At 37.0% G+C, this 25,938-nt stretch overlaps 1 protein-coding gene across 6 annotated transcripts in view; it reads right to left on the bottom strand.

The window, feature by feature from the left end:
• RAD54B (RAD54 homolog B) overlaps window positions 1-13,325 on the bottom strand; it is a 250,288-nt gene extending 236,963 nt beyond the window's left edge. For 5 of the 6 annotated variants that reach the window (XR_002135967.3, XM_088799052.1, XM_019713370.3 and 2 more), the window contains exons 1-2: window positions 13,168-13,325; window positions 5,141-5,301 (exon numbers count right to left, since the gene is read on the bottom strand). Coding sequence is in view for 5 of the 6 variants with exons in the window: in XM_088799052.1 (XP_088655178.1) it covers window positions 5,141-5,275 (135 nt within the window). In the remaining variant the exon portion in view is untranslated. The remainder of the gene's footprint in view (window positions 1-5,140; window positions 5,302-13,167) is intronic. The other variant, XM_019713372.3, reaches the window with a different exon arrangement.
• Window positions 13,326-25,938: the final 12,613 nt, after the last annotated feature.

The following is a 25,938-nucleotide window of genomic DNA, read 5'->3' as shown; positions in this document are numbered from 1 at the left end:
TCCCTATGCTCATTGCAGCATTATTTACAATACCAAGATATGGAGGCAACTTGGTGTCCACCTGAAACTAATACATTGTATGTTAACTGTAATTGAAAATTTTTTTAAATCAAAAAAATAATAAAATGTATAAATAAATAAATAAATAAATAAACTAACTACTTAGTTTCCTGACATAAAGAAAAATATAAGTCAGTGTTTTGGGTTTGGCATTAGTCCTTAGAAACTACACCAGAAAATAAACCTTAAGACAAGGGTGTCAAGATTATTTAATGAGGAAAGAATAGTCTTTAAACAAAGGGTTTTGAAACAACTAGATACCCACATGCAAAATAATGAAACTGGACTCCTACCTCACACCATACACAAAAACTAACTCAAGATGGATCATAGGCTGAACTGTAAGAACTAAAACTATAAAACTCTTGGAAGAAACTACAGGAGTAAATCTTCATGACCATCTTAGATGTATCACCAAAATCACAAGTACAAACACCAAAAGAGTTAGATAATTGGACTTCATCAAAATTAAAAACTCAAAAACCCAAATGAGATACTACTTTACCTGCTGTAATAAAAAAGATAAATTGGCAATAATATGGAGGTTTGAACTCCTCATACACTGATGGTAGGAATAAAAATGATGCAGCCACCTTGGGAAAGAGTCTGGCAGTTTATTAAAAGTTTAAACATAGAATTATCATATGATCCAGCAATCCAATCCTAGGAATGCACCCAAGAGAAACAAAACATGCCCACATAAAAATTTGTAAACAAATATTCATGAGCATTATTCATAATACCTCATAAATTAAAAAGTGGGAACAACGCAAATACCCATCAAGTGATGAATGGATAAATAAAATGTAATATTAATACAATGGTTTATTATTCAGTGTGTTAGGCAGAAAAATGCCTCCCAACAGTGTCCATATCCTAATCCCCAGAAGCTACGAATATGAAATCTGACATGGCAAAAGGGACTTCGCAAATGTAATTGAGGTTACGGATCTGGAGATGAAGAGATTGTCCTGGAGTATCCAGGTAGGCCCAATCTAATCAAATGAGTTTCAGTTTCTGAACTGCCATTGCTGGTTTGGAAGAAGTGGGCCATGAGCTAAGAAAAGCACCTGGCCTAGAGAACATAGGAAAAGCAAAGAAAACATAATTACCAAAAACCACCAGAAATGAATGCAACCCTGCCAATACCTTGAATCTCAGCTCAGCAAGACCTGTGTTGAACTTTTGACCTACAGAACTGTAAGATAATACATTTGTGCTATTTTAAGCCACTAAATGTGTAGTACTGTTACAGTAGCAATAGAAAACTAATAAATTCGGTAATAAAAAGGAATGAACTACTGATACATGCTACAACATGGATGAGCCTTGAAAACATGCTAACTGAAAAAAAGCCAGTCAAAAAAGGTCACATGGGGATCAAATATATGGTGATGGAAGGAGAACTGACTCTGGGTGGTGAACACACAATGGAATTTATAGATGATGTAATACAGAATTGTACACCTGAAATCTATGTAATTTTACTAACAATTGTCACCCCAACAAATTAAAAAAAAAAAAAAAAAAAAGGTCACATGAAATATCCACAATAGGCAAATCTATAGAAACAGAAACCATCAGTGTCTGAGCGTTTCAATCCTCCATATTCTTGCCAATTTATTATCTTTTCGATTATAGCCATAGTAGTGGATGAAGCAGTATCTCACTTGGGGTTTTGAGTTTTTAATTTTCATGAAATCCAATTTATCTAATTTTTTGGTGTTCGTACTTGTGATTTTGGTATTATATCTAGGGCTGAGAGATTTGGAGAAAAATCAGGAATGAGTGCTGCTGTGCAAACTTTTTTTTTTTTTTTGGAGTAATGAAAATGTTCTAAAATTGATTTTGGTGTTCGTTGCACAACTCTGTGAATATACTAAAGACCACTCAATTGCAGTAGGTGGATTGTATGGTATATGGATTGTATTTAAATAAAGATGCTTTTAAAAAAACTATTTAAAATGTAAAAGTATGTTTTCTATTTATGTTGCAGCCAGAATTCTAAAGAAATGTAGGGTAAAACAAATGCAGACCAAAAAAGGCAGAGTCAAAAATTAGTAGATGTTTTCAACAACAATAAGACAAACAACCAATTAAGAACCTGAAAGGACTTGAATAGATATTTCTCCAAAGACATACAGACAACCAAGAAGCACATGTAAAGATGCTCAGCAGCACTAGTCATTAAGGAAATGCAAATCAAAACCGCAATGAAATCCCACTTCACACCAACTAGGACTGCTATAATCAAAATTTAAAAAAAAAAAAAACCAAAATAACAAGTGTTGCTGAGGATGCAGAGAAACTGGAACACTCAGACATTGCTGTGGGAATGTAAAATAGTGCGGCAGTTGTGGAAAACAAATCTTTTTGGCAGTTTGGTAGTTCCTCAAAAAACTAAACATAACATAACACAGCAATTCCACTCCTAGGTATATACCTAAGAGAACTGAAAACAAGGACCCAAACAGAAACTTGTACACCAATGTTCATAGCAGCGTTATTCACTATAGGCAAAAAAAAGTAGAAATAACCCAAATTTCATCAAGTTACATAAATAAACGAGTGGATAAACAAAATATGGTATATACACACAATTGAATATTATTCAACCTATAAGGCAACTAAGCTCTGACAAATGTTACAACATGGATGAACCTTGAAAACATTATGCTAAATAAAATAAGCCGGACACAAAAGGGCAAATATTTTATGATTCCACTTATATGAGGTAGTCAAATCCATAGAGATCCAAAGTAAAATAGTGATTACTAGGAGATGGGTAGAGGGGAGAATACAGAGTTATTATTTAATGGTTATAGAACTTGTTTGGGATAATGAAAAAGTTTTGAAAACAGATAGTGGTGATTGGTGTACAAGAGTGTGAACATAATTAATGCCACTTACTTGTGATATGGGAGAGCCCCCTCACTATAGAAATTTTAAGCCTCCTTTTCCCTAGTTTCTTAGCTCCCTAGCCCGTCTTAATCGCTTTTCAAATCAGTTTCTTAATCTTAAACTAAAGATTGCTCCTAGCCTAAATCACAGAAGGTCTCTCTCACCCCTGCTTCAAATAACTACTTAAAAGCCTGTAACTTAATCGTATTAACTGTAATCATTGTAGCCCAACACTCCTCCAGGCCATTCCAGACCTAAACCCTGGGTGAACAAACACCACCTGAAATTAAGATAAATGGACTCTTGAGTTCTGTTCCTGGGGCCAGCACTTTTAACTTATTAACTGAAATCTGTGTCTCCTCATCTGCGGGCCATCGGGATATGAATAACATCCCAGTGACGCTTCCAGCGCACCCCGACCAAGCTAGATATGAGACCCCTCTTTTCTATTCAAGATCAGATAGGATCAGAGTTCCGTGAATCCCCAATAGGTAGGGACAGCCCTACACCCCTTCCCAGGAGGAAGCAGATACAGAAGAGAGACATCCTGATCCTCAACTTCCCACAGAGATTTATGGGGATCATGTCTCTCAGGGGAAATAAGGCAGGCAGTTAGAGACAGGCATTACATCTCTGCATTCCTGCACGTCCAACACAACCTATGGGGAGCACTGCCTGGAGACCTCCCAAATTCTTCCGGTATCTGCCCTAACCATTAACCACTGTGAAGATCTAACTAGATTAAACCAGTTGCTCACATCTGCAAAATAGAGGCAATAGAGGCTACAACGACCTCCATCTCATCTTAACCTTATTATATCATCATTATAGTATCATACATATGCCCGGTAGTTCATTAATATCATTATAATGGACTGATTTCTGGGAAGGAACATGTGAAGTCTAAAAAGATGAGGTAATAGCCCTCTGTCCATCACAGATGTAAATCAGGTGGTCCAACGCCTGGAGGGGAACAGCCCATCCTAGAAAAGAAACAATAAAACCGCCAAATTCTCAAGGGCAGGGGGCCCTCAGATGCTTTTCTTTGTGCTCGGGCGCTCCTAACTCTTTGAAGTGTACAGTCTGTTCTAATAAAATGCTCTTTCACCACTTTACCCCTGTGTCTCGTTCAATTCTTTGCTCGAGATGCCAAGAACCTGGACATCGCACTGAGGACGGCCCACCCTCAGGCAACGTAGCAGCCAGGATTCTCGGTTCTCCTTCAGTAGGCCTGGGTTCGACCTCCAGTATGGTAACCTAGCCCAGACTCCACCAGGTTTGACCCCCATGTGAGAGCCAAGCCAGAGAGGCTAAGACTGCCAGTTTTCCTCCACGAGGCCCGGGTTTGACCCCTGGTGTAGGAACCAAGCCCAGACACCGCCAGGTTTGACCCCCAGTGTGGGAACCAAGCCCAGGCATCATGCCAAGGGCCCACCCTCCACCCTATGGTAACACTTGCACATTTGAAAATGGTAAAATGGCAAATTTTGTTATATATGTTTTACCACAATAAAAAAAAGAAAAACGATTAATAGACTTTAATCTCCATAACATAAATAGATCAGAGAACTGTGGAGGAGCAGAAGTGTGGATCACCCATTTTATGTACTTTCTATATACCTTTATATACCTTCTATATACCTAAGACCCAAACAATCCCTTCTCTTACCATGTTTCCCGGAACAGCATTAGAGCTGATGGTCCAGCTAGATCTTATTTTTGGGGAAACATGGTAGTGGTAAAGAACATATTTTAAGACTGCTTCACAGATTACTTTTTATAAGTAAAATGAAAGGAAACATCCAGATTAGTGATATATATCATTATTTACATGTTTCGCTTTAACTGCTTTGTCTAAAGTTTTCATTTATTTATGTGGTACCTTTAAAAAGAACACTAATCAGGATAACTTTTTTTTTTTTTTAACAAGACTCTCCACCCCTTCCCTCACAGATATATTTTTTACAGGTACCAGAAGTTTATTTTATGTGCCCAACTACATCTCATTCCTTCAAAAAAAAAAAAAAAACTTACTCATCATTTCTAAGGTTTTTAGAAGACTTTGTCAGAAATGCTAACAATTCTTATAGGCAGTTAAGTACTGTATAACTCTTTAAATAGTACTTTTTAAGTAAATACATGCTTCTCTATAGTATACTTCCATGACTTTTTTTTTTACCTCAAATAATTTTGTTTCTGGATTCAGCTTTGTAATCTCTTCATTCAGACTTGAATTACTTCTCGATGGTGGTATAAATTTTGGTTTTTTAAAGGGTTTCCCCTGCAACTGACTTGGTGCTGCAGATCGCCTCATATTCAGCAGTAGTAACCTGAAAAATACTGAAAACAGAAATCATCCATAAGTCTGATCAGAATCACTTCTAAATACAAAAATAGCTCATCACTTCACCTATGATGTCTTTAAAAATATAAGACAATAAGCTTGTAAAAAGCGTTTAAAAAATTCAACAGTAAGATTTTATTTCCCATCACAAAGGGTTTTTGAATAGAAATTAAGATTTAAATTGAATGGTACAAACTTGAGCATATATTATATGAATTTTGGTAATACTATAGATTAGACATGATGATATAGTCTTTAATGGAATTTAGACAGTAGTTTCAAAGTCAAAGGAAACATAATTATTCACATACATATATCAAGCAGGTTGCTTTTTTCTATTCCATTAATCTATAAACTGCATGAGGGGAGCAATCATGCTTGTTTTCTTCACCATTCTATAAACAGCCATCAAACACTATGCCAGACACATTACAATTAATAACACATATTTGAATGAATGGATGAAATCCTGGCGATTCAAAAGACAAAATTATAATTCAATTATTTTTACTACCCTATTTTCTTTCAACACAGTGGAATTTTTTTCAAGAGACTAGAACCAGGTTTCCTAAGTTTTGCTCAGTATTGTTTATACCAGGGGACAGGGGAAGACAGATGGAAGATGAGAACATTATATACATCATGCTTCTAAAACGGACAGTAGCACCACTCCAATTCAAAGCTACTTCACAAAACACTATACAAGATAAGCTACCACCAAGATATACCAGGTATGATCTAACAATATGGTAAATGTTTAAATTAAAAAAAATTATTATAGTAAAAGACATATTGCCATTAGCCTCCCCTCAAAATATTCTCCCTCGCTTTGAACACACTTATCGCATCATTCTTGCAACTTTCTGAAGCAGTTCTGGAATTCCTCCTTCATGAGTGTCTTCAGCTGCGCTCTCGTGGCTGCCTCGATGTCCTGAATCAATCCAAAACTTTTACCTTTCATGGTCATTTTGACTTTGGGGAAGAGCCAAAAGTCACACCGTGCCAGGTCCGGTGAATAAGGTGGATGAGGACACACCGTAATGCTTTTATTTGACAAAAATTGCCATATCAGAAGTGATGCATGCCACAGACTTTCCGTTGTAATCCCAAAATATGGTGAATGCTGCTGCTGAGTACCATCCAACGGAAAGGCAGGGATCTTCAATATGGGAAGCTACGCATCAAACCTTAGTAACAGTGTGTGACAAGTTTCAACTTGTTCATTGCAGTCAGTCGGGTATGAACTACGGCTGAGAGAAGGTGTGTTTTAAAGTGCGCTGTAAATCATCCTCCATCATGACAACGCTCCATGTGACACATCACTTATGGTATACAGCAATTTCCATCAAATAAAAACATTACAGTATGTCCTCATCCACCTTATTCACCGAATCTGGCACCATGAGATTTCTGGCTCTTCCCCAAAGTCAGAGTGATTCAGGACAAGGCAGCCAGGACAGCGCAACTAAAGACACTCACGAAAGAGGACTTCCAAAACTGCTTCAGAAAGTGGCAAGAACAATGGGATAAGTGTGTTTGAAGTGAGGGGAGTATATTGAGAGGGCAATGTGTCTTTTACTGGAATAAATATTTTTTATTTAAACATTCACTGTATTGTTTGATCACATCTCATATATGGCTACCAAAATTATTTGTTTATCCCACAAATTCCACTTCTGGGAATTTAAGGAATTATCAAAGATATACTCAAAGAATTATGTATAAGGATAATCACGCTAGCATCACATATAATGGGGGGGGATTTAAATGTCTATAACATGGTACTAGATAAATAAATCATGTTACACCCACACAATAGAATACACTCTCTCCATATACCACTAAAACTGTGAGTTAGTACTGCAGTTTCCCAAGCAAGCCATGTTCTCTTTTCCTCTAGACGTTTGAACAAACTTTCCCCTACACAGTGCTGGGAATGCCCTTTCCCATTTTCCTTTGCCTGATTAATTCCAATTTATCCTTTAGGAGTCTTAACCATGAGCCCTCTTCATCTCCTCCCAAAGACTTAAAGGCCTTTCCTATGTGTGCACTATCCAAGTACTTTTCATAGTGTAGTGAAATCTCCTAATAGTTCACTTAAGCTGCAAACTCCTAGATAAGGCATGAAGTCTTATATTACGCTTGTCATTATATTGCCAGTACCAAATACAAAGAAGCATTTGTTATATGAATGATTCTACAGTCATGAATGGAGGGAAAATCACCTTTCAAAAGAATGTTTAATGACAAGGAGAATGTTTTTGATATACCAAATAAAAAATGGCTATAAAGAGTAATTATAGCAAGGTTGCAGGATACAAGGTTAGTATACAAAAGTCAATCACTTTCCTATATACCAGCAATGAACAAGTGGAACTTAATATTAAAAACACAATACAATTTACATTAGCACCAAAAAAAAAAAAAAAAATACTTAGGTATAATTCTAACAAAATACGTCCAAGATCTATGTGAGGAAAATTGTAAAACTATGCCGAATGAAATCAAAGAAGAGCTACATAAATGGAGAGATACAGTCTATGTTCATGGATAGGAAGACTCAATATTGTAAAGATATCAGTTCTTCTCAACTTAATCTATTGATTCAATGCAACCCCAAACAAAATCCTAGCAAGTTACTTTGTGGATATCAACAAACTGATTCTAAAGTTTATATAAAGAGGCAAATCACCTAGATTAGCCAACACAATATGAAAAAAGAACAAAGTTAGGATTGACTTTAAGACTTACTATAAAACTGCAGTAATAAAGGCAGTGTGGTATTGGTGAAATAATAGACAAATAGATCAATAGAACAGAACAGAGAGCCCAGAAACAGATCCACATAAAAATAATCAATTGATCTTTGATAAAGGAGCAAAAACAATACAATGGAGCAAAGACAGCCTTTTCAATAAACTGTGCTGAAACAACTGGACATCCACATGAAAAAAATGTATCTAGACACAAGACTTGACAACCTTCACAAAAATTAACTCAAAATGGATCACAGACCTAAATGTAAACACAAAACTATAAAACTCCTGGCAGATAACATAGGAGAAAACCTAGAAGACCTTGGGTATGATGATGACTTTACAGCTACAACACCAAAGGCAATATCCATTAAAAAATAATAATAACCGATAAGCTAGAGTTCGTTGAAATTAAAAACTTCTGATCTGCAAAAAGGCAATGTCAAGAGAATGAGAAGACAAGCGACAGACTCAGAGAAAATATTTGCAAAAGATTCATCATAAAAGGACTGCTATCCAAAATATACAAAAAACTCTTAAAACTCAACAATATGAAAACAACCCAGTTAAAAAGTGGGCCAAAGACCTTGACATCTCACCAAGAAGATATACAGATGGCAAATAAGCATATAAAAAGATGTTCCATATTATACCATGTTTCCCCGAAAATAAGATCAGGTCATATATCAATTTTTGCTCCAAAAGACACATTAGGGCTTATTTTCAGTGGATGTCATCCTGAAAAATCATGCTAGGGCTTATATTCCGATTAGGTCTTATTTTTGGGAAAACATGGTATATCAAGAAAATACAAATTAAAACAATGAGACAGCACTACACACCTAATAGAATGGCCAAAATGGGTGAGGATGTGGAGCAACAGGAACTCTCATTTACTGCTGGTAGGAATGCAAAATGTTACAGTCACTATGAAAGACAGTTTGGGGATTTCTTACAAAATTAAACATAATCTTACCATACAATAACTCCCTTCAACAAGAGGTTGAAAACATGTCCACACAAAACCTGCACATGAATGTTTATGGCAGCTTTATTCATAAATGCCAAAACTTGGAAGCAACCATGATGTCCTTCAGTAGGTGAATAGATAAATAAACTGTGGTCCATCCAATGACGAAATAGTATTCAGTGCTAAAAAGATATGAGTTGTCAAACCATGAAAGACATGGAGGAACCTTAAATGCCTATTACTAAGAGAAAAGAAGTCAATATGAAAAGGGTACACATTCTGTACGTACAACTCTATGACATCCTGGAAAAGGCAAAACTACAGAAACAGTGAGATCATTGGTTGCCAGGAATTGGAGACAGAATGAATAGGTGGAGCACAGAGGATTTTTAGGGTAATGAAAATACTCTGTATGATACCGTTATGATGGATAAATGTCATTATATATTTGTCCAAACCCACAAGATGTATAACTCCAAGAGTGAACCCTAATGTAAACCATGGACTTTGGGTGATTATGTGTATCAATGTAAGTTCATCAGTTGTAACAAATATAACACTCTGGTGAGGGATGTTGATAGTAAGGGAGGATATGCACCTGAGAGGGTAGAGGGCATATGGGAAATCTCTACCTTCCCCTCAGTTTTGCTAGGAATCTAAAACAGCTCTAAAAAAAAAAAAAAGTTGGGGCCGGCCCAGTGGCTCAGGCGGTTGGAGCTCCACGTTCCTAACGCCGAAGGGCCAGTGGGCTCTCAACCACAAGGTTGCCAGTTCAACTACTCGACTCCTGCAAGGGATGGTGGGCTGCACCCCCTGCAACTAACAACAGCAACTGGACCTGGAGCTGCGCCCTCCACAACTAAGACTGAAAGGACAACAACTTGACTTGGAAAAAATCCTGGAAGTACACACTGTTCCCCAATTAAAAAAATAAAAATAAAAAATAAATAAAAAGCTTCAACTTAAAAAATGGCTATAAAACATTTCAGCATCACTTCAATTTGTAAAAGAAAGACCAAAAATAGGATATGTGTATATATTTTTTAAAAGACTAGAAAGCAAAGGGGCATGCAGAATTTTTGGGATAGGAATAACCTGTATCAGATAGCAGTGTGTTACAACTCTGTCAAAACTCACCAAAGTATACACATTGAACTGTACACTGTAAATTATACTTCTATAAAGATTTTTAGAAGACTAGAAAAACGCATGCCACAACATTAACACTGATTATTTCTGGATGTTAAAATTTCCAGAAATTTTTATTTTCTTCTGAGTTTTTCTCTGTATATTTCAAACATAAATGTTACACCTAAAATAGGGAAAGTGCCATTAACCATATTTTTAATTACTATGTTTCATCAAATCTAAGATGCTATCAATTGTGAGATGCACTATTGTTTTATGTACCCAAGAAAAGAAAAAAATGCAGCCAATTAAACTGAAATGTTATCACTGATGGTTAGACATTTCCTAATTTCAGCAATGTTAAAATAACGAAACATGAGTACTTGATAAATAATAAGGCTTTATACAGTTTACAGGATTAGGAAAGGACAGTTTCTCTTTTTTATTCAAACGCAAAATAGATCTCTATCAGCATAATTTTAGAGCAAATGGTTTTAATTAAATTTAAAAAATGATTTGTGGGGCTAGCCTGGTGGCTCAGGCCGGTTGGAGCTCAGTGCTCCTAACTCCGAAGGCTGCTGGTTCGATTCCCACATGGGCCAGTGGGCTCTCAACTACAAGGGTGCCAGTTCAACTCCTCCAGTCCCGAGTCCCGCAAGGGATGGTGGGTTCCGCCCCCTGCAACTAAGATTGAACACGGCACCTTGAGCTGAGCTGCTGCTGAGCTCCCGGGTGGCTGTCGGTTGGAGCGAGGCCTCTCAACCACAAGGTTGCCGGTTTGACTCCTGCAAGGGATGGTGGGCTGCACCCCCTGCAACTAGCAACGGCAAATGGACCTGGAGCTGAGCTGCATGCTCCACAACTAAGACTGAAAGGTCAACAATGTGAAGCTGAACAGCACCCTCCACAACTAAGATTGAAAGGACAACAACTTAACTTGGAAAAAAAGTCCTGGAAGTACACACTGTTCCCCAATAAAGTCCTGTTGCCCTTCACCAATAAAATCTTTTTTAAAAAAAAGATGGTTTGTGACTGTTTACTTTAGGAGTAGTATTTACCAATACCAGTGGTCAATACAGATTCTGTCCAAACAAGTCATACCAAAATGACCTCATTAACTCATTTTCCTTTTTATAATAGGTTGACAGAATATTACACATCCCTAGATACACAAATGAAACAAATTTGAAACTGACACAAGCTAACTGCAACAAGATGATTTAAAAACAAACGTGGGCCCTGCACTTAGACTGTTACTTAATGGTCAAATGAAATAGAACAATGGGAAGTTCAGATTAAAAACTCAAGGCTTTTAGATGACAATACCTCAACTGAAATAACAAGATAATGATGAGCCTACTACAAGTAATGAATTCTAGATATCACTAATAAAAATGACATCCACACCATGAAATATATTAGGTTTATTCTTTGTATTTAGTCAGACAGACTACCCTGTAAAACTGAAAATTCTGAACAACAGCTTTTTAAAAGGAAAACTAGAAAAACACAGTAACTAGAAATTTGGGGCAAGCTATTTAAACTCTGGATATCAACTTCTTTGTTTGTAAAACAGAGACTATGGACTAGATAGTAAAATTCTGTTCATCTCCACTTTCAACCCTGAAACCTTTCTAGATCTAATACATGATTTCTAATTTTTCAACCCTATCCTGTAAACTAATAAAAAAAAAATGAATTTGAGAGTGTAGGCAAGTGAAAAGCAGCACAGAATGGTGGTTCAGAAAACAGACTCTTGAGCCAGCCTAAGTAGGCTTGAATTCTAGCTCGTCCATTTACATATGACCTTAGGCATCCATCAAGCCATCTAATTTGTTGATGCATTCAAAGTAAACTGCAGACATCAGTATATTTCCCCCCTAAATACTTCAGCATCCTTATCACCTCTTAAATTAGTGCTATTTGAGCTTTTTCCCAGGCCATAGAAATAATGCCCTCATTTGTCAGCCTTGTTGTGATGCTACAACTTCTGAAATGACTCCAACATCCTACCTGCTTCTGTCCTCCCAAATAAAATGGCAAGCCCAGGCTGACAGCTGCAACATACCAGAGGGCCTAAATTATGTGGCAATGTAGTGTAATAATTAAGAACACAAATTTGGAGGTAAACACCTGAATATATATCTGGACTGACATTTCCTAGTGTGTGCTCTTGTACAGCTTACTTAACCTCTCTGTGCTCCCATTTCCTCATCTACAAAAGGGGGTACAATAATCATAATTACTCATAGGACTACTGGAGTAAATGAAATACTTAAAGCACTTAGAACAAAGCTTACACATAGTAAGCACTCAATGTTATCTGGAATATTATTACACTTAACTATTATTGGCTGTTTAACACACAAGGTCCTATGAAAGTACAGACGATGAAGGTCCCTGAAGAGGAGATAGAAGTATGTAATTCAACAAAGGGGATCACGACCTGAATCTAAGGATTCGTTTGGGCTTTGAAGGGGGATAGGGTGCGACCATCAAACCTCCGGGATGCAAGAATGTAAATAAACAACCAAGAACCAGCAACAAACCTCCCTCGTTTCTATTTTTTGCTTTCCATCGACATTAGGTGATAGTTATTTCACTTCGTGGCTTAAGTTGTTCCTTTGACGTTGTGGCCCCACTAAACTGGCCTACAAAATTCTGTTGTTAATTAATTAATACCATGCAGGAGAGTGTACGTAATTAGTTCTGGGGTAAAGAAACCCAAGCGCCACAGGAGCAGAGCAGGCGGACCATAGAGCTGGTGCAGAGGCACCACTGCTGGGAGTCTTTCTCCCGCCACCACAACAAACGCAAACCCACCGCCCGTCCTCCGCCACCAGCCACATCAGCAGCGAGCGGGCCCTTCTCACTTCATACGGTGCTCAGGACCCGCAGGAGGCGACAACAGGCGATCCGCCGCTTCCTGTCCCTCCACCCTCCGAGGCCTGCTCTTGAGTCTCTACCCGCTTTATCCTGCACGAGACTACAGGCTGTCGCAGCCTCACCTGAAGGTTGTCTTCCAGGGACGTACCTACAAGGATCCGAAAGAAGCAAGCGCCCCGCAAGAGAAATCAAGGGATTGCAGCACTTCCCTCACCGCCGCAGTAGCTCAAGGCTCCCGCCTTCGCGTGACCAATCGTGGAAGAGTCAGCTGCGCGCGCACTATCTCCCGCCCCCTGCACCGCAACGCCTTTTTCGCCCCCGACTCTGATTGGACTACGTTACCACGCATGTCCCTTTACATTCCTCTTTTTGTTTGTTTGGATTTTCCGCGAACTACACTGTACTTTACATACCAGTGACTATTTGGTAATTATCAACTTGTACTTCTTAATCCTGTCACCTTTCTCACCCAGCCCCCCCAAACCTCCTTCTGCCAATCATCAGTTTGTTCCCTGGTGTATGAGTCTGTTTCTAGTTTATTTTGTTCTTTAGAGCCCACATATAAGTGAGATCATCTGGTATTTGTCTTTCTCTCTTTGCCTTATTTCACTAAGCATAGTACCTTCTAGTGCATTTCTCTTTAAGTGCCTCCAAGTTTGCTTCAGGTTTATGGTTCAATTAAAAAAATACTTATTTGATGCCTACAGTCAGACTTGATGGAGATGCTGAGTCTGCAGGAACAATAGACCTCATTTTAGAACAGATGACACATACTTCTTAAATGTGAGAACATCTATTTACATGGATATATTCATGCAGTTTGATGGTCTGCATAGCAGTATTTGCCTTGGGAAAAAAGCATATATATAAACTGAATTTTACCATAAAGCTCTTAAATTATGCTGCATTTTAGTAATGAAGTGACTTCACCAACTTTGTTAAAATAACACATCCCTTTAAACTACCTGACCCAAATAGGCAAACTGACGTTTTTATAAGTGGCCGAACACCTTTTAATATGGTGACAAGGTAGAAATATATAGGTCACTGGCCTTTTAATGTAAAAGTATTTTCAAACCAGGCCACCATCTGTAATAGCTAGAAAAATATTCCAGTTTGAACAAAACACTTGAAAATGTGTAAATAGAATAATTTTCATCATCTAGACTGATTTTCAAAAGCCATTAACTCTAAAGATATGTGATGAATTAGGGATTATTAAATTTTACCAAATTGTGATAGAGGAGCTATCATTTTTTATATACTAAATTGCTATAATTTTTTGAACTTTATCTTGGCAAAAGTAACGTTTCAAATAAAGATGTTATTAGTTATATAACAGCATACGTTTCTGTGTTCATGTTGAAAAAGTTAGGGCTAATTTTCTACAATAAAGATAAGGACAAACTGCAAAATTATGACTGATGAGTATAATTGAAAAGAAATACAATCCTAGTTATAAAAAATAAAATACTTTTTTTGAAACAGTAAACTTCAAAAGAGTTATTTATATTTTATAGGAATTGTCTACGAGGGGGAGAAATCAACCTCACTTTTTATTCTTTCTAATAAAAATTGTTATGAAATATATTACTTGATTATTTTATGATATTAAAGATGGGCTAGAAAATGTCATTTTAGTCAGAATAAAACTATTTCTCAGTGCAAATTTATTACATAAATGTATGATTTGTAACTATCTGCGTTTCAATCACAAAATCTACAAGTGAGGTCAAATGTCTTCATTAAATCCATAACTACTGAGAGCCAACTATATGCCAGTCACAGTAAGTGCTGGACATAGTAGTGGTTAAAATAGACAAAAATCCCTATCTTTATGAAACTTGCATTATGGGAGACAATCAATAACACTATGTAGTTGTTAGATAATGAAAAGTAGAAAGAACGCAGGTCTGGTGGCTCCGGCAGTTGGAGCTTCGTGCTCCTAACGCCGAAGGCTGCCGGTTCAATTCCCACATGGGCCAGTGGGCTCTCAACCACAAGGTTTCCAGTTTGACTCTTCGACTCCCACAAGGGATGGTGGGCTGCACCCCTGCAACTAGCAATGGCAACTGGACCTGGAGCTGAGCTCCACAACTAAGACTGAAAGGACAACAACTTGAAGCTGAATGGCACCCTCCACAACTAAGATTGAAAAGGACAACAACTTGACTTGGAAAAAGCCCTGGAAATACACACTGTTCGCCAATAAAAGTCCTGTTCCCCTTCCCCAATAAAATCTTTAAAAATAATAATAAGTTCTTAAAGCTGTAGGGAAAAAAAGGAAAGTGGTAAGAAGAGTAAAGCAGAGATGAAGGGTATTGAAATTTTAGATAGGGTTGTCAGGGAAGGCCTCCCTGAACAAAGGTCCTACAGCAGTAATGTACCACTAGGTAGCTGAAGCACAGTGAGTTCAAAGAGCAGATGAGGTCAGAGATAACAAGCAGGGGGGAATCATGTGGAAACTTGTGGACCATTTTAAGAACTTTGGCTTTTTCTGAAATGGAAGGCTATTGAAAGGTTTTGAGCTGAATTAGGAGACTATTACCATAATTCAGGCAAGAGACAATGCTGGTTTGGCCCAGGTTGGCTGCAGCAGAGGTGGTAATATTTGGAGTCCACATATGTTTTGAAGATAGAAGCCAGACCAGATATAGAGTGTAAGAGAAACAGAAGTAGGTAAGAATGACAGTAAGGTTTTTGGTTTGAGAAACTGGAAGCATAGAGTTGTCATTTATTGGGAAAAAGAAGATAGCTGAGTAGTTACCGTGGGGGAAACATCAAAATCTCAATTTTGGTATGTTCAATTTGAGGTGCTTACTAGACATCATGTGGAGAGGTGAAGATGCAAAGCTGGGGCATCACAGGAGAGGCTTGGGTTGGAAATTTAGAAGAATCAGTGTATAAAAATGCTATTTAAAGCTATGACACTAAGTGAGCACAAGAGAGTGAATATAGTTTTAAAAATCTTTTAAACTTCAATTTTATGGACACAGATATCTTTGAAAACAAATATTCTGGTAAACTTTAGTTCATATTCTCCCCTTCTTTAATCATTAATTAAATACTAGAGTGTTATCACCATCAAATATTTTTTGTAAGGATATTATACTGTGTCCTCAAGTTCAGTTAATATTAGAACTATTGGAAATAAAACTTCCTGTAACTTTTAATTTTGAACTAACATTCATTGGTTATTGGTTATTTGGTAATGTTGGGTAATTGATTAACCAGCACCAACATCAGAGCTGAACATTTCTCCTGGGGAGAGTGGAGAGGAGAAAAATAATTTGGATACCTCCTCTTAGTGTGATTACCATTTTTTTCAGTCATGTTTATTCCATTTGTCTCTTAGCCAGTCACTACACTTCATCAATTCTGGACTGCTACTTTTTACTTTAACTCTACAATAAATACCTGTAATAACATTTCTCTTCTGATTCAGACTCTCTACCACACCACACGCACTCTGAGCTCTATTTTATATTTCAGAATATGTGAGAAAACAGAGACCACTGATGACTCATTTGTTCCTATCACATAGCAAATTAATAAATGAGAAAGCCAGGATTATTGCCTAGCTATTTCCATTTCTAATTTTTCTGCCTTTTCATTGAAATGAGTTCTGGAGATAATGTTATTGAACAGCTTTTTAAATTTTCACGTTTATGGAGCAGCTTTGGATAATGTTTGCTTTAATAACTTTCATTTACAGGTGATTCTGATTCCTTACTTAAAGAAAACAATGACTCCAGAGGACCCTAAGTTGTTGTAGCATAACCAGGTGAAATGTTTAGTCAGAGTAAGTAACAATTGTACTGTTCCAGTTACCAGAACACTAAAAGCATCATTCCTAGAGTAAACAACTTAAAGCAACTGTAGACTGAAGAGGGTCCACTAGGCTTGCTTTAGCTCAAAGCTTTAACAAAATAGTCCCAAAGCCTCTCTATAGCAAATGAAAAGAAAATCACTGGGGAATAATTTAGTTTGTCAATTCTAAACAGTTAAGATTTATTAACTTGAAATAAATTTAAGTAAGGATTTTCATTGGGCTATTTTAGTTTTGTCCTTTGCTTTCAAATGAAAGCCATGCTGGCAAATCAGCATTATTTTTTCCAAACTAATACCTCAAAATTTTATACCATTTAAAACCCCAGAATATATATGATAAATATACTAACCAGAACAAGGTCATTTAAAAATTATACTTCACAGATACTTCAGCAGCATGAAACAATGCAGCATATTTAAGAACATCTTAGCTATGAAAGAAGCAGACATAGAACTTAGAACACTCAGACAGAAGTGGAATTTCAAAAGTAGTCTGCAGGCAAAAGTATGAAAGCATAAAAAACTAGATTCTCCAGATAGTCCAGGGCCACAAACCCAAAAGCAATCTTCATACGTAAACAGTTGGGGATGGCTTTTTAGTAATCGCTCCTCTGTTCCCTTTGAAGTTGAACAAACACTCATTGCCTATACTTTCTCACTTCTCAATTAGGCAAAAAATAGCATTATGGATTCTGCTTACCTTCCCTCCAATTCACACTCCAGCAGAATTGCCATCACACTGGAGCATGGCTATTCATCATCCCCCAAACCTCAGTTCTCTTGAGCTGCTTCACTGAAATCCTAACTTTTGCCTCCTTCTGCTCCCCAAGCACCTGCCACTCTTTTCCCACTAAAAAGTGCTTTCAAAGCAGCAACTGTTTTATACAATTTTATGCAATCATGACAAACATAATTTAGAGGTATTACAGTATCTGAAAAATACCTTTTCTGTTTGATCCCTCCATTTCCATTACCACTGTCTTAACATTACTTAGGACATTACTTTTCACTAAGGTCACTGGATCCAAACCTGGCTGATTACCAGAAGTTCCTGAAAAGCCTTTTAAAAATAAATTTGTAGGCTCCCGGAACCTGCATTTATTATTTTTTAATTAAATTTATTGGGGTGACATTGGTTAATAAAATTACATAGGTTTCAAGTGTTAAAATTCTGTAATACATCATCTGTGTATTGCATTGTGTGTTCACCACGCAAAGTCAAATTTCCTTCCGTCACCATATACAGAGGTTGCCAAAAAAATGTATACACATTTTAAGAAAGGAAAAAACTATTAAAATTTTAATACTCAATATATACCAATAACAAAAGATGAATACAAGTCACATTTGACTTCTGCAATTACAAGAGGTGCTCAAAGTGGTTACCATCAGCGTCCAGACACTTCTGATTACGGCGAGCTACTGCTAGTGCAATATTGACCAAAGTGTTCACTTATATCACTGTGCATGCCGTTTCTATTTCTTCCTTAAGTACCGCCAGTGTAGCCGGTTTTCGATGGTACACCACATCCTTTAAGGTTCCCCACAGGTAGAAGTCAAGGGGTATTAAGTCAGGAGAACATTCTCGAATTTCAAGTACCACTTCAAAATTGTCATGCACTCCTCAAACGACAACTGTGCTTCCACCATTTTCTTTGACAATCCTGTCACATAGTGATGCTAGCATTCATTTGATTAATGCCATCTTTTGAGCGAATCTCATACTACACATTGCTACCGTAATTCAAATCAACATCCAAAAGTAATACAGAGATAAGATCTTAAAATATGTATACATTTTTTTGGCACCCCTGGTATTTACCCTTTTTCTACCTCCTCTGCTTTTCCTTCTGGTAACCAATAAATTGTCTGAGTTTTTGTTTACCTTCTTTGTTGCTTTATGTCCCGCATGAGTAAAATCATATTGTTCTCAACTTTTTCTGTCTTACTCTGCTTAGCATGATAATCTCAAGATCTGTCCATGTTGTCACAAATGGCAGTATTTCGTATTTTTTATGGCTGAGTAATATTCCATTGTATATATGTACCACATCTTCTCTATCCAATCATCTATCGAGGACACTTTGGTTGTTTCTGCGTCTTGGCTACCATGAATAATGCTGCAATGAACATAGGATACATAAATATTTACGGATAAATGTTTTCAGATTTGTTTTAGTTAGATACCCAGGAGAGGAATTGCTGGGTCATATGGTAATTCTAGTCTTAATTTTTTGAGGAATAGTCATACTGTTTTCCATAATGGCTCTACCAATTTACATTCCCACCAGCAATTCCTTGTCCAACACTTGTCATTACTTGTCTTGCTGATGGTAGCCATTCTAACAGGTGTGAGGTGGTATCTCATTGTGGTTTTGATTTGCATTTCCCTAATAGTGAATTTGAGCATCTTTTCATGTATCTGTTTGCTAGTTGTATGTCTTCTTGGGAGAAGTGTCTGTTCAGATGCTCTGCCCATTTTTCAATTGGACTGTTTTTTTTGTTGAGTTGTATGAGTTCTTTACCTATTTTGGACATTTGCCCTTATTGGAGGTGATGTTTGCAAATATTTCCTCCCATTCTGTTGATTGCCTCTTTGTTTTGTTAGTTTCCTTTGCTGGGCAGAAGCTTTTTAGCTTGATGTAGTCCCATTCGTTTTACATTTACTTCCCTTGGCATTTCGGTCAAATTCATAAAATCCTAAGTCCAAATTTCTTAAGTTGAGTACCTATGTTTTCTTCTATGTCTTTTATTGTATCAGGTCTTATATTTAGGTTTTTTATCTATTTTGAGACAACTTTTGTGTGTGCTGACAAATAGCAGTCTAGTTTCATTCTTTTTCACCTGGCTATCAAATTTTCCCAGCACCTTTTATTGAAAGGGCTTTCTCTTCTCCATTGTACGTTTTTGGCTCTTTTGTAGAACATTATCTGTCCATATATATGTAGGTTTATTTCTGGGCTCTCAATTCTGGAACCTGCATTTTGAATGAACTCCCCAGATGATTCCTACATTTGAAAATCACTGATATACATCAGTGGTTCTCAAATTTTAGGACAATCACTTGCAGGACCTATTAAAGCACATATTGCTGGGTCCCACCTCCAGTTTCTTAATGTGGAGTGGTGCTTGAGAGTCTGCATTTCTAACAAATTCCCAGGTGATACTGAATTGATGTAAGGACCACTCTTTGAGAATCACTGATTTAGATATTTACTGTAACTGCTTACTGGCTCTTCTTCCCTCAGGCCCTTCCCTCTCTAATCTGTCTCCATGATGCACCAGAGTTGACGACCTTCTGAAGCACAGATCTGGTTGTGAGTTAACTTATGGGAACCATCTTTCTCAGTGACTGGCCAAAAGCAGATGCTCATAAAAGTGTACCAAATTTGAAAAATGTCATTCATATAACAACAACAAAACTTTAGTTACTATGTATGGCTTAGCATAGCAAATACCTTTCATAATTATAATTTAGCCACAATTTCCATGTCCACCTACCTTTCACTTCCTCTAGCCCTGCCCATGCAGGGCTAGACTGGCCAAAGTAGACAACTCACTGTTCCTTGCATATTCATACCATCAACCACCTTTAATATTTTTAAATACAAATATTATATTTGAAAAATATTCCAACATGCCCCCAAGTATCCTGGAAACTGTTAGAAACTGGACTATCTTCACTTAGAATCTATGTTCACAAGACCATTATAAAGAGTGTTCCCAAACTAAAAATCTCCTAAAAAACCCATCAAAATTGCCTGTAAGAGCTACAAATTGGTATAATTCTATTTCCATACCATCGATGTTAATTCTAAAGCAGGCACTACTTTCTATGACTTCAAAATTAATTTAACAAGTATGTCATATTTAGTATATATTTTCTCCAGGCAGGAGAGGGTCTCATTTAAAACAATATTGATCTACACATTAAAAAAAAAATAGATGGAAGGGGAATTGATTCTGGGTGTTGAGCACACAATGTGATATATAGATAATGAATTATAGAATTGTACTCTTCAACCGTTCCAGACAGAAGCTGAGAGAATGTTCTAACACGTGACCTGCACTACAAGAAATACTGAAGGAGGCTATTCGACTAGCGTCAATAGGGATAATTTGTGGCAACCAAAACACAAAAGGGGGGAGAGCAAAGGCCTGAACTGGAATACGGGAATGGGGAAAGTAAAAATGCTGAAGAAAATGAAATACTCTAAATATCAAACTTCTTTTACACAAACTTAATGGCAACCACTCAAATAAAATACAGAACTGAAATATATAACGTAATAAAAGAAGAAACAGAGGGGAGAATCATAGAATACCAACACACAGAAACAACAGACAACAACAAAAAGGCAAAGAAATAATGTAGACATAGTCTTACCAGAAAACTAAAGATTGAATGGTAGGAAATCCTCACATATCAATAATCACCCTAAATGTAAATGGACTGAACTCACCAATAAAAAGGCACAGAGTAGCAGATTGGAACAAAAAACTAAACCCAACCATATGCTGCCTCCAAGAGACACATCTCAGCTACGAGGACAAAAATAGACTCAAAGTGAAAGGGTGGAAATTGATACTGGAAGCAAATGGTATCCAGAGAAACACAGGTGTAGCCACTCTGATATCAGATGAAACAGACTTCAGGATAAAAAAGGTAACAAGAGACAAAGACGGACATTTCATAATGGTAAAGGGGACTACTCGATATTTATGCCCCCAATTAGGGAGCACCAAAATACACCAAGCAACTACTAACAGAACTAAAGGGAGAAATTGACAAAAGCACAATTATAGTAGGGAACCTAAATACATCGTTGACAGCTATGGATAGATCATCCAAACAGAAAATACATAAAGAAATAGCAGCCCTAAATAACACACTAGATGAAATGGACATAATTGACATTTATAGAGCACTTCATCCTAAAACATCAGACTATACATTTTCTTCTACTGTACATGGAACATTCTCAAGGATAGACCATATATTGGGACATAAAACTAGCCTCAGCAAATTTAAGAAAACTGAATCATACCAAGCATATTCTCTAATCACAAGGCTTTGAAATTGGATATGAACTGCAAAAAGAAAGCAGGAAAAAACATACATACGTGGAGATTAAACAACACAGTTTTAAAGAATGACCAGGTCAAAGAAGAAATAAGAGGAGAGATCAAAAGATACACAAAAACAAATGAGAATGAAAATACATCCTACCAAAATTTTTGGGATGCAGCAAAAGGAGATTTAAGAGGGAAATTTATATCATGACAGGCCTATCTCAAGAAACAAGAAAAATCCCAAATAAATAAATACACGTTACACCTTAAAGAACTAGAAAAAGAAGAACAAATGAAACCCAAGGTCAGGAGACTAAAGGAAATAATAAAAATCAGAGCAGAACTAAATGAAATAAGAACAAAAAGATGATACAAAAAATTAATGTGACAAAGAGCTGGATCTTTGAAAAGATTAATATAATTGACAAACCCTTGGCTAGACTCACTAAGATAAAAAGAGAAAAGACACTAATACACAAAATCAAAAATGAAAGCAGGGAAATCAGGGATGCCACAGAAATACAAAGGATCATCCAAGAATACTACGAAGGACTATATGCCACCAAATTCAATAACCTAGAAGAAATGGACAAGTTCTTAGAAACATATAGCCTTCCTAGGCTGAATCATGAAGAACTGGAAAATCTAAATAGACCCATCACCAGTAAGGAAATTGAATTAGTCATCCAAAACCTTCCCAACAGCAAAAGTCTGGGCCCAGATGGCTTAATAGTGAACTCTACTAAACTTTCAAAGAGGTTCTAATACCTGTCCTATTCAAAGTCTTCCAAAAAACTGAAGAGACAATACTCCCTAACTCATTTTATGAGGCCAACATTACCCTAATACCAAAACCTGGTAAGGATAACACACAAAAAGAAAACGACAGACCAATATCTCTGATGAATAACTAAGCAAAAGTCCTAAACAAAATACTAGCAAATGGAATGCAACAATACATTAAAAAGATTATTCATCACAATCAAGTGGGGTTCATCCCAGGGGTACAAGGATGGTTCAACATATGCAAATCTATCAATGTGATACATCACATTAAAAAAAGGAAAAAAGCATATGATTATATCAACTGATGCAGAAAAAGCATTTGACAAGATACAACATCTGTTTATGTTTAAAACACTGAATAAAATAGGTATAGAAGGAAAACACCTTAACACAATAAAGGTTATATATGACAAACCCTCTGCTAATCTCGTAATTAACGGTGAAAAACTGAAGCCCTTTGCTCTACGTTCAGGAACACGACAGGGCTGTCCCCTATCACCTCTGCTTTTCAACATAGTATTGCAAGTCCTCGCCAGAGCAATCAGGCAAGAGAAAGAAAGAAAAGACATCCAAATTGGGAATGAAGAAGTTAAATTCTCACTCTTTGCAGATGACATGATGCTATATATAGAAAACCCTACAGACTCCACCAAAAAGCTATTAGAAACAATCAACGAATACAGTAAAGGTGCCGTTACAAAGTCAATGTACAAAAGTCCATTGCATTCCTACATACTAACAATGAAAACTCAGGTAAGAAATTTTAAAAAAATTCCTTTTGCAATTGCAACAAAAAGAATAAAATACCTAGGAATAAACTTAACCAAGGATGTGAAAGACCTATATGATGAAAACTGTAAGACATTTTTTAAAGAAATTAAAGAAAACACAAAGAAATGGACAGACATTCCATGCTCATGGACTGGAACAATCAACATAATTAAAATTGCCATATTACCCAAAGCAACATACAGATTTAATGCAATCCCCATCAAAATCCCAAAGGCATTTTTTAAAGAAATAGAACAAAAAATTATCAGATTTGTATGGAACCACAAAAAACTCCAAATAGCCAAAGCAATCCTAAGAAAAAAGAACAATGCTGGAGGTATCACACTCCCTGACTTTAGCTTGAACTACAGGGCAACAATAATCAAAACAGCATGGTGTTGGCAGAAAAACAGACACATAGACCAATGGAATAGAATTGAGATCCCATAAATAAAACCACATAAATATGGACAGATGATGATTGACAAAGAAGCAAAAAACATACAATGGAGAAAAGACAGCCTCTTCAATAAATGGTGCTGGCAGAATTGGACAGCCACGTGCAAAAGAATGAAACTGGACTGCTGTCACCATGTATCAAAATTAATCCAAAATGGATCAAAGACTTAAGCATAAGACCTGAAACAATAAACCGCATAACAGAAAACATAGGTACTAAACTTATGGACTTTGGGTTCAAAGAGCATTTTATGAATTTGACTCCAAAGGTAAGGGAAGTAAAAGCTAAAATAAACGAATGGGACTGTATGAACCTTAAAAGCTTCTGCATAGCAAAAGAAACCATCGACAAACTAAAGAGGCAACCAACTGAATGGAAGATTTTTGCAAACAGTGCATCCCATAAGGGGCTAATATACAAAATATACAAGGAACTCATACAACTCAGCAACAAAAAAACAAACCCAATTGAAAAATGGGCAGACAACCTGAAGAGACATTATCACTTTTCATCAGAGAAATGCAAATAAAAACCACAATGAGGTATCACCTCACCCCAGTTAGAATGGCTATCATCTACAAGACAAATAGTTAACAAGTGTTGCAGAGGCTGCAGAGAAAAAGGAATCCTCCTACACTGTTGGTGGGAATGCAGATTGGTGCAGCCACTATGGAAGGCAGTGTGGAGGTTCCTCAAAAAATTACGAATAGAATTACCATAAAACCCAGCAATCCCTCTCTTGGGTAGCTACCCAAAAAATCTGAAAACATTTATACATAAAGACATGTGTGCTCCAATGTTTATTGCAGCTTTATTTACAGTGGCCAAACATGGAAACAACCAAAGTGTCCTTCGAAAGATGAATGGATAAAGAAGTTGTGGTATATATACACAATGGAATACTATTTGGTGGTAAGAAAAGATGAAATAGGACCATTTGTGGCAACATGGATGGATCTTGAGATTATAATGCTAAGCGAAATAACTCAGACAGAAAAAGCAGAGAACCATATGATTTCACTGATATGTGGTATGTAAACTGAAAACAATGAAAGAACAAGACAAAGAAATTTGAAACAAAAACTCATAGACACTGACAATAGTTTAGTGATTACCAGAGGATAAGGGGGGAGGGAGGTGGTAGATGAGGGTAAAGGGGATCAAATACATGGTGATGGAAGGCGAACTGACCTGGGGTGGTGAACACGCAATGTGATTTATAGATGATGTAATACAGAATCGTATACCTGAAATCTGTGTAACTTTACTAAAAACTGTCACCCTAATGAACTTTAAATAAAAAAATTGTACTGTTGAAACATACGTAATTTTACTAACCATTGTCACCCCAATAAATTTTAAAAAATCAAGTACAGGGGCCAGCCCGGTGGCTCAGGCAGTTGGAGCTCCATGCTCCTAACGCCAAAGGCTGCCGGTTCAATTCCCACATGGGCCAGTGGGCTGTCAACCATAAGGTTGCCAGTTCAACTCCTCGACTCCTTCAAGGGATGGTGGGCTTCGCCCCCTGCAACTAAGATTGATCGCAGCACCTTGAGCCGAGCTGCTGCTGAGCTCCCGGATGGCTCAGTTGGTTAGAGCATGTCCTCTCAACCACAAAGTTGCCGTTTCGACTCCCACAAGGGATCGTGGGCTGTGCCCCCTGCAACTAAAAATGGCAACTGGACCTGGAAATGAGCTGTGCCCTCCACAACTAAGATTGAAAGGACAATTTGACTTGGAAAAAGCCCTGGAAATACACACTGTTCCCCCAATAAAGTCCTGTTGCCTTTCCCCAATAAAATCTTAAGAAATAAAAAATCAAGTGCATACTTTAGTTAATCTCCAAAACCTAATGAAGTAGAACAGATTTAAGATCAGAGATTAAAGTTAATTAAAGTTGCATAGCTAGCAAGTGATGAGCTAGTTCTAAAACCCAGGCTTTTTGGCTCCAGAAAACTTCTCTGTATCATGT

Source organism: Rhinolophus sinicus, chromosome 6 (assembly GCF_057876585.1).
Source record: "Rhinolophus sinicus isolate RSI-liver-muscle chromosome 6, RSI-T2T, whole genome shotgun sequence".
In the NCBI taxonomy this organism is placed as follows: domain Eukaryota; kingdom Metazoa; phylum Chordata; class Mammalia; order Chiroptera; family Rhinolophidae; genus Rhinolophus; species Rhinolophus sinicus.
The sequence above is the reverse complement of the archived record's forward strand: the minus strand, read 5'-3'. Positions and strand labels throughout refer to the sequence as shown.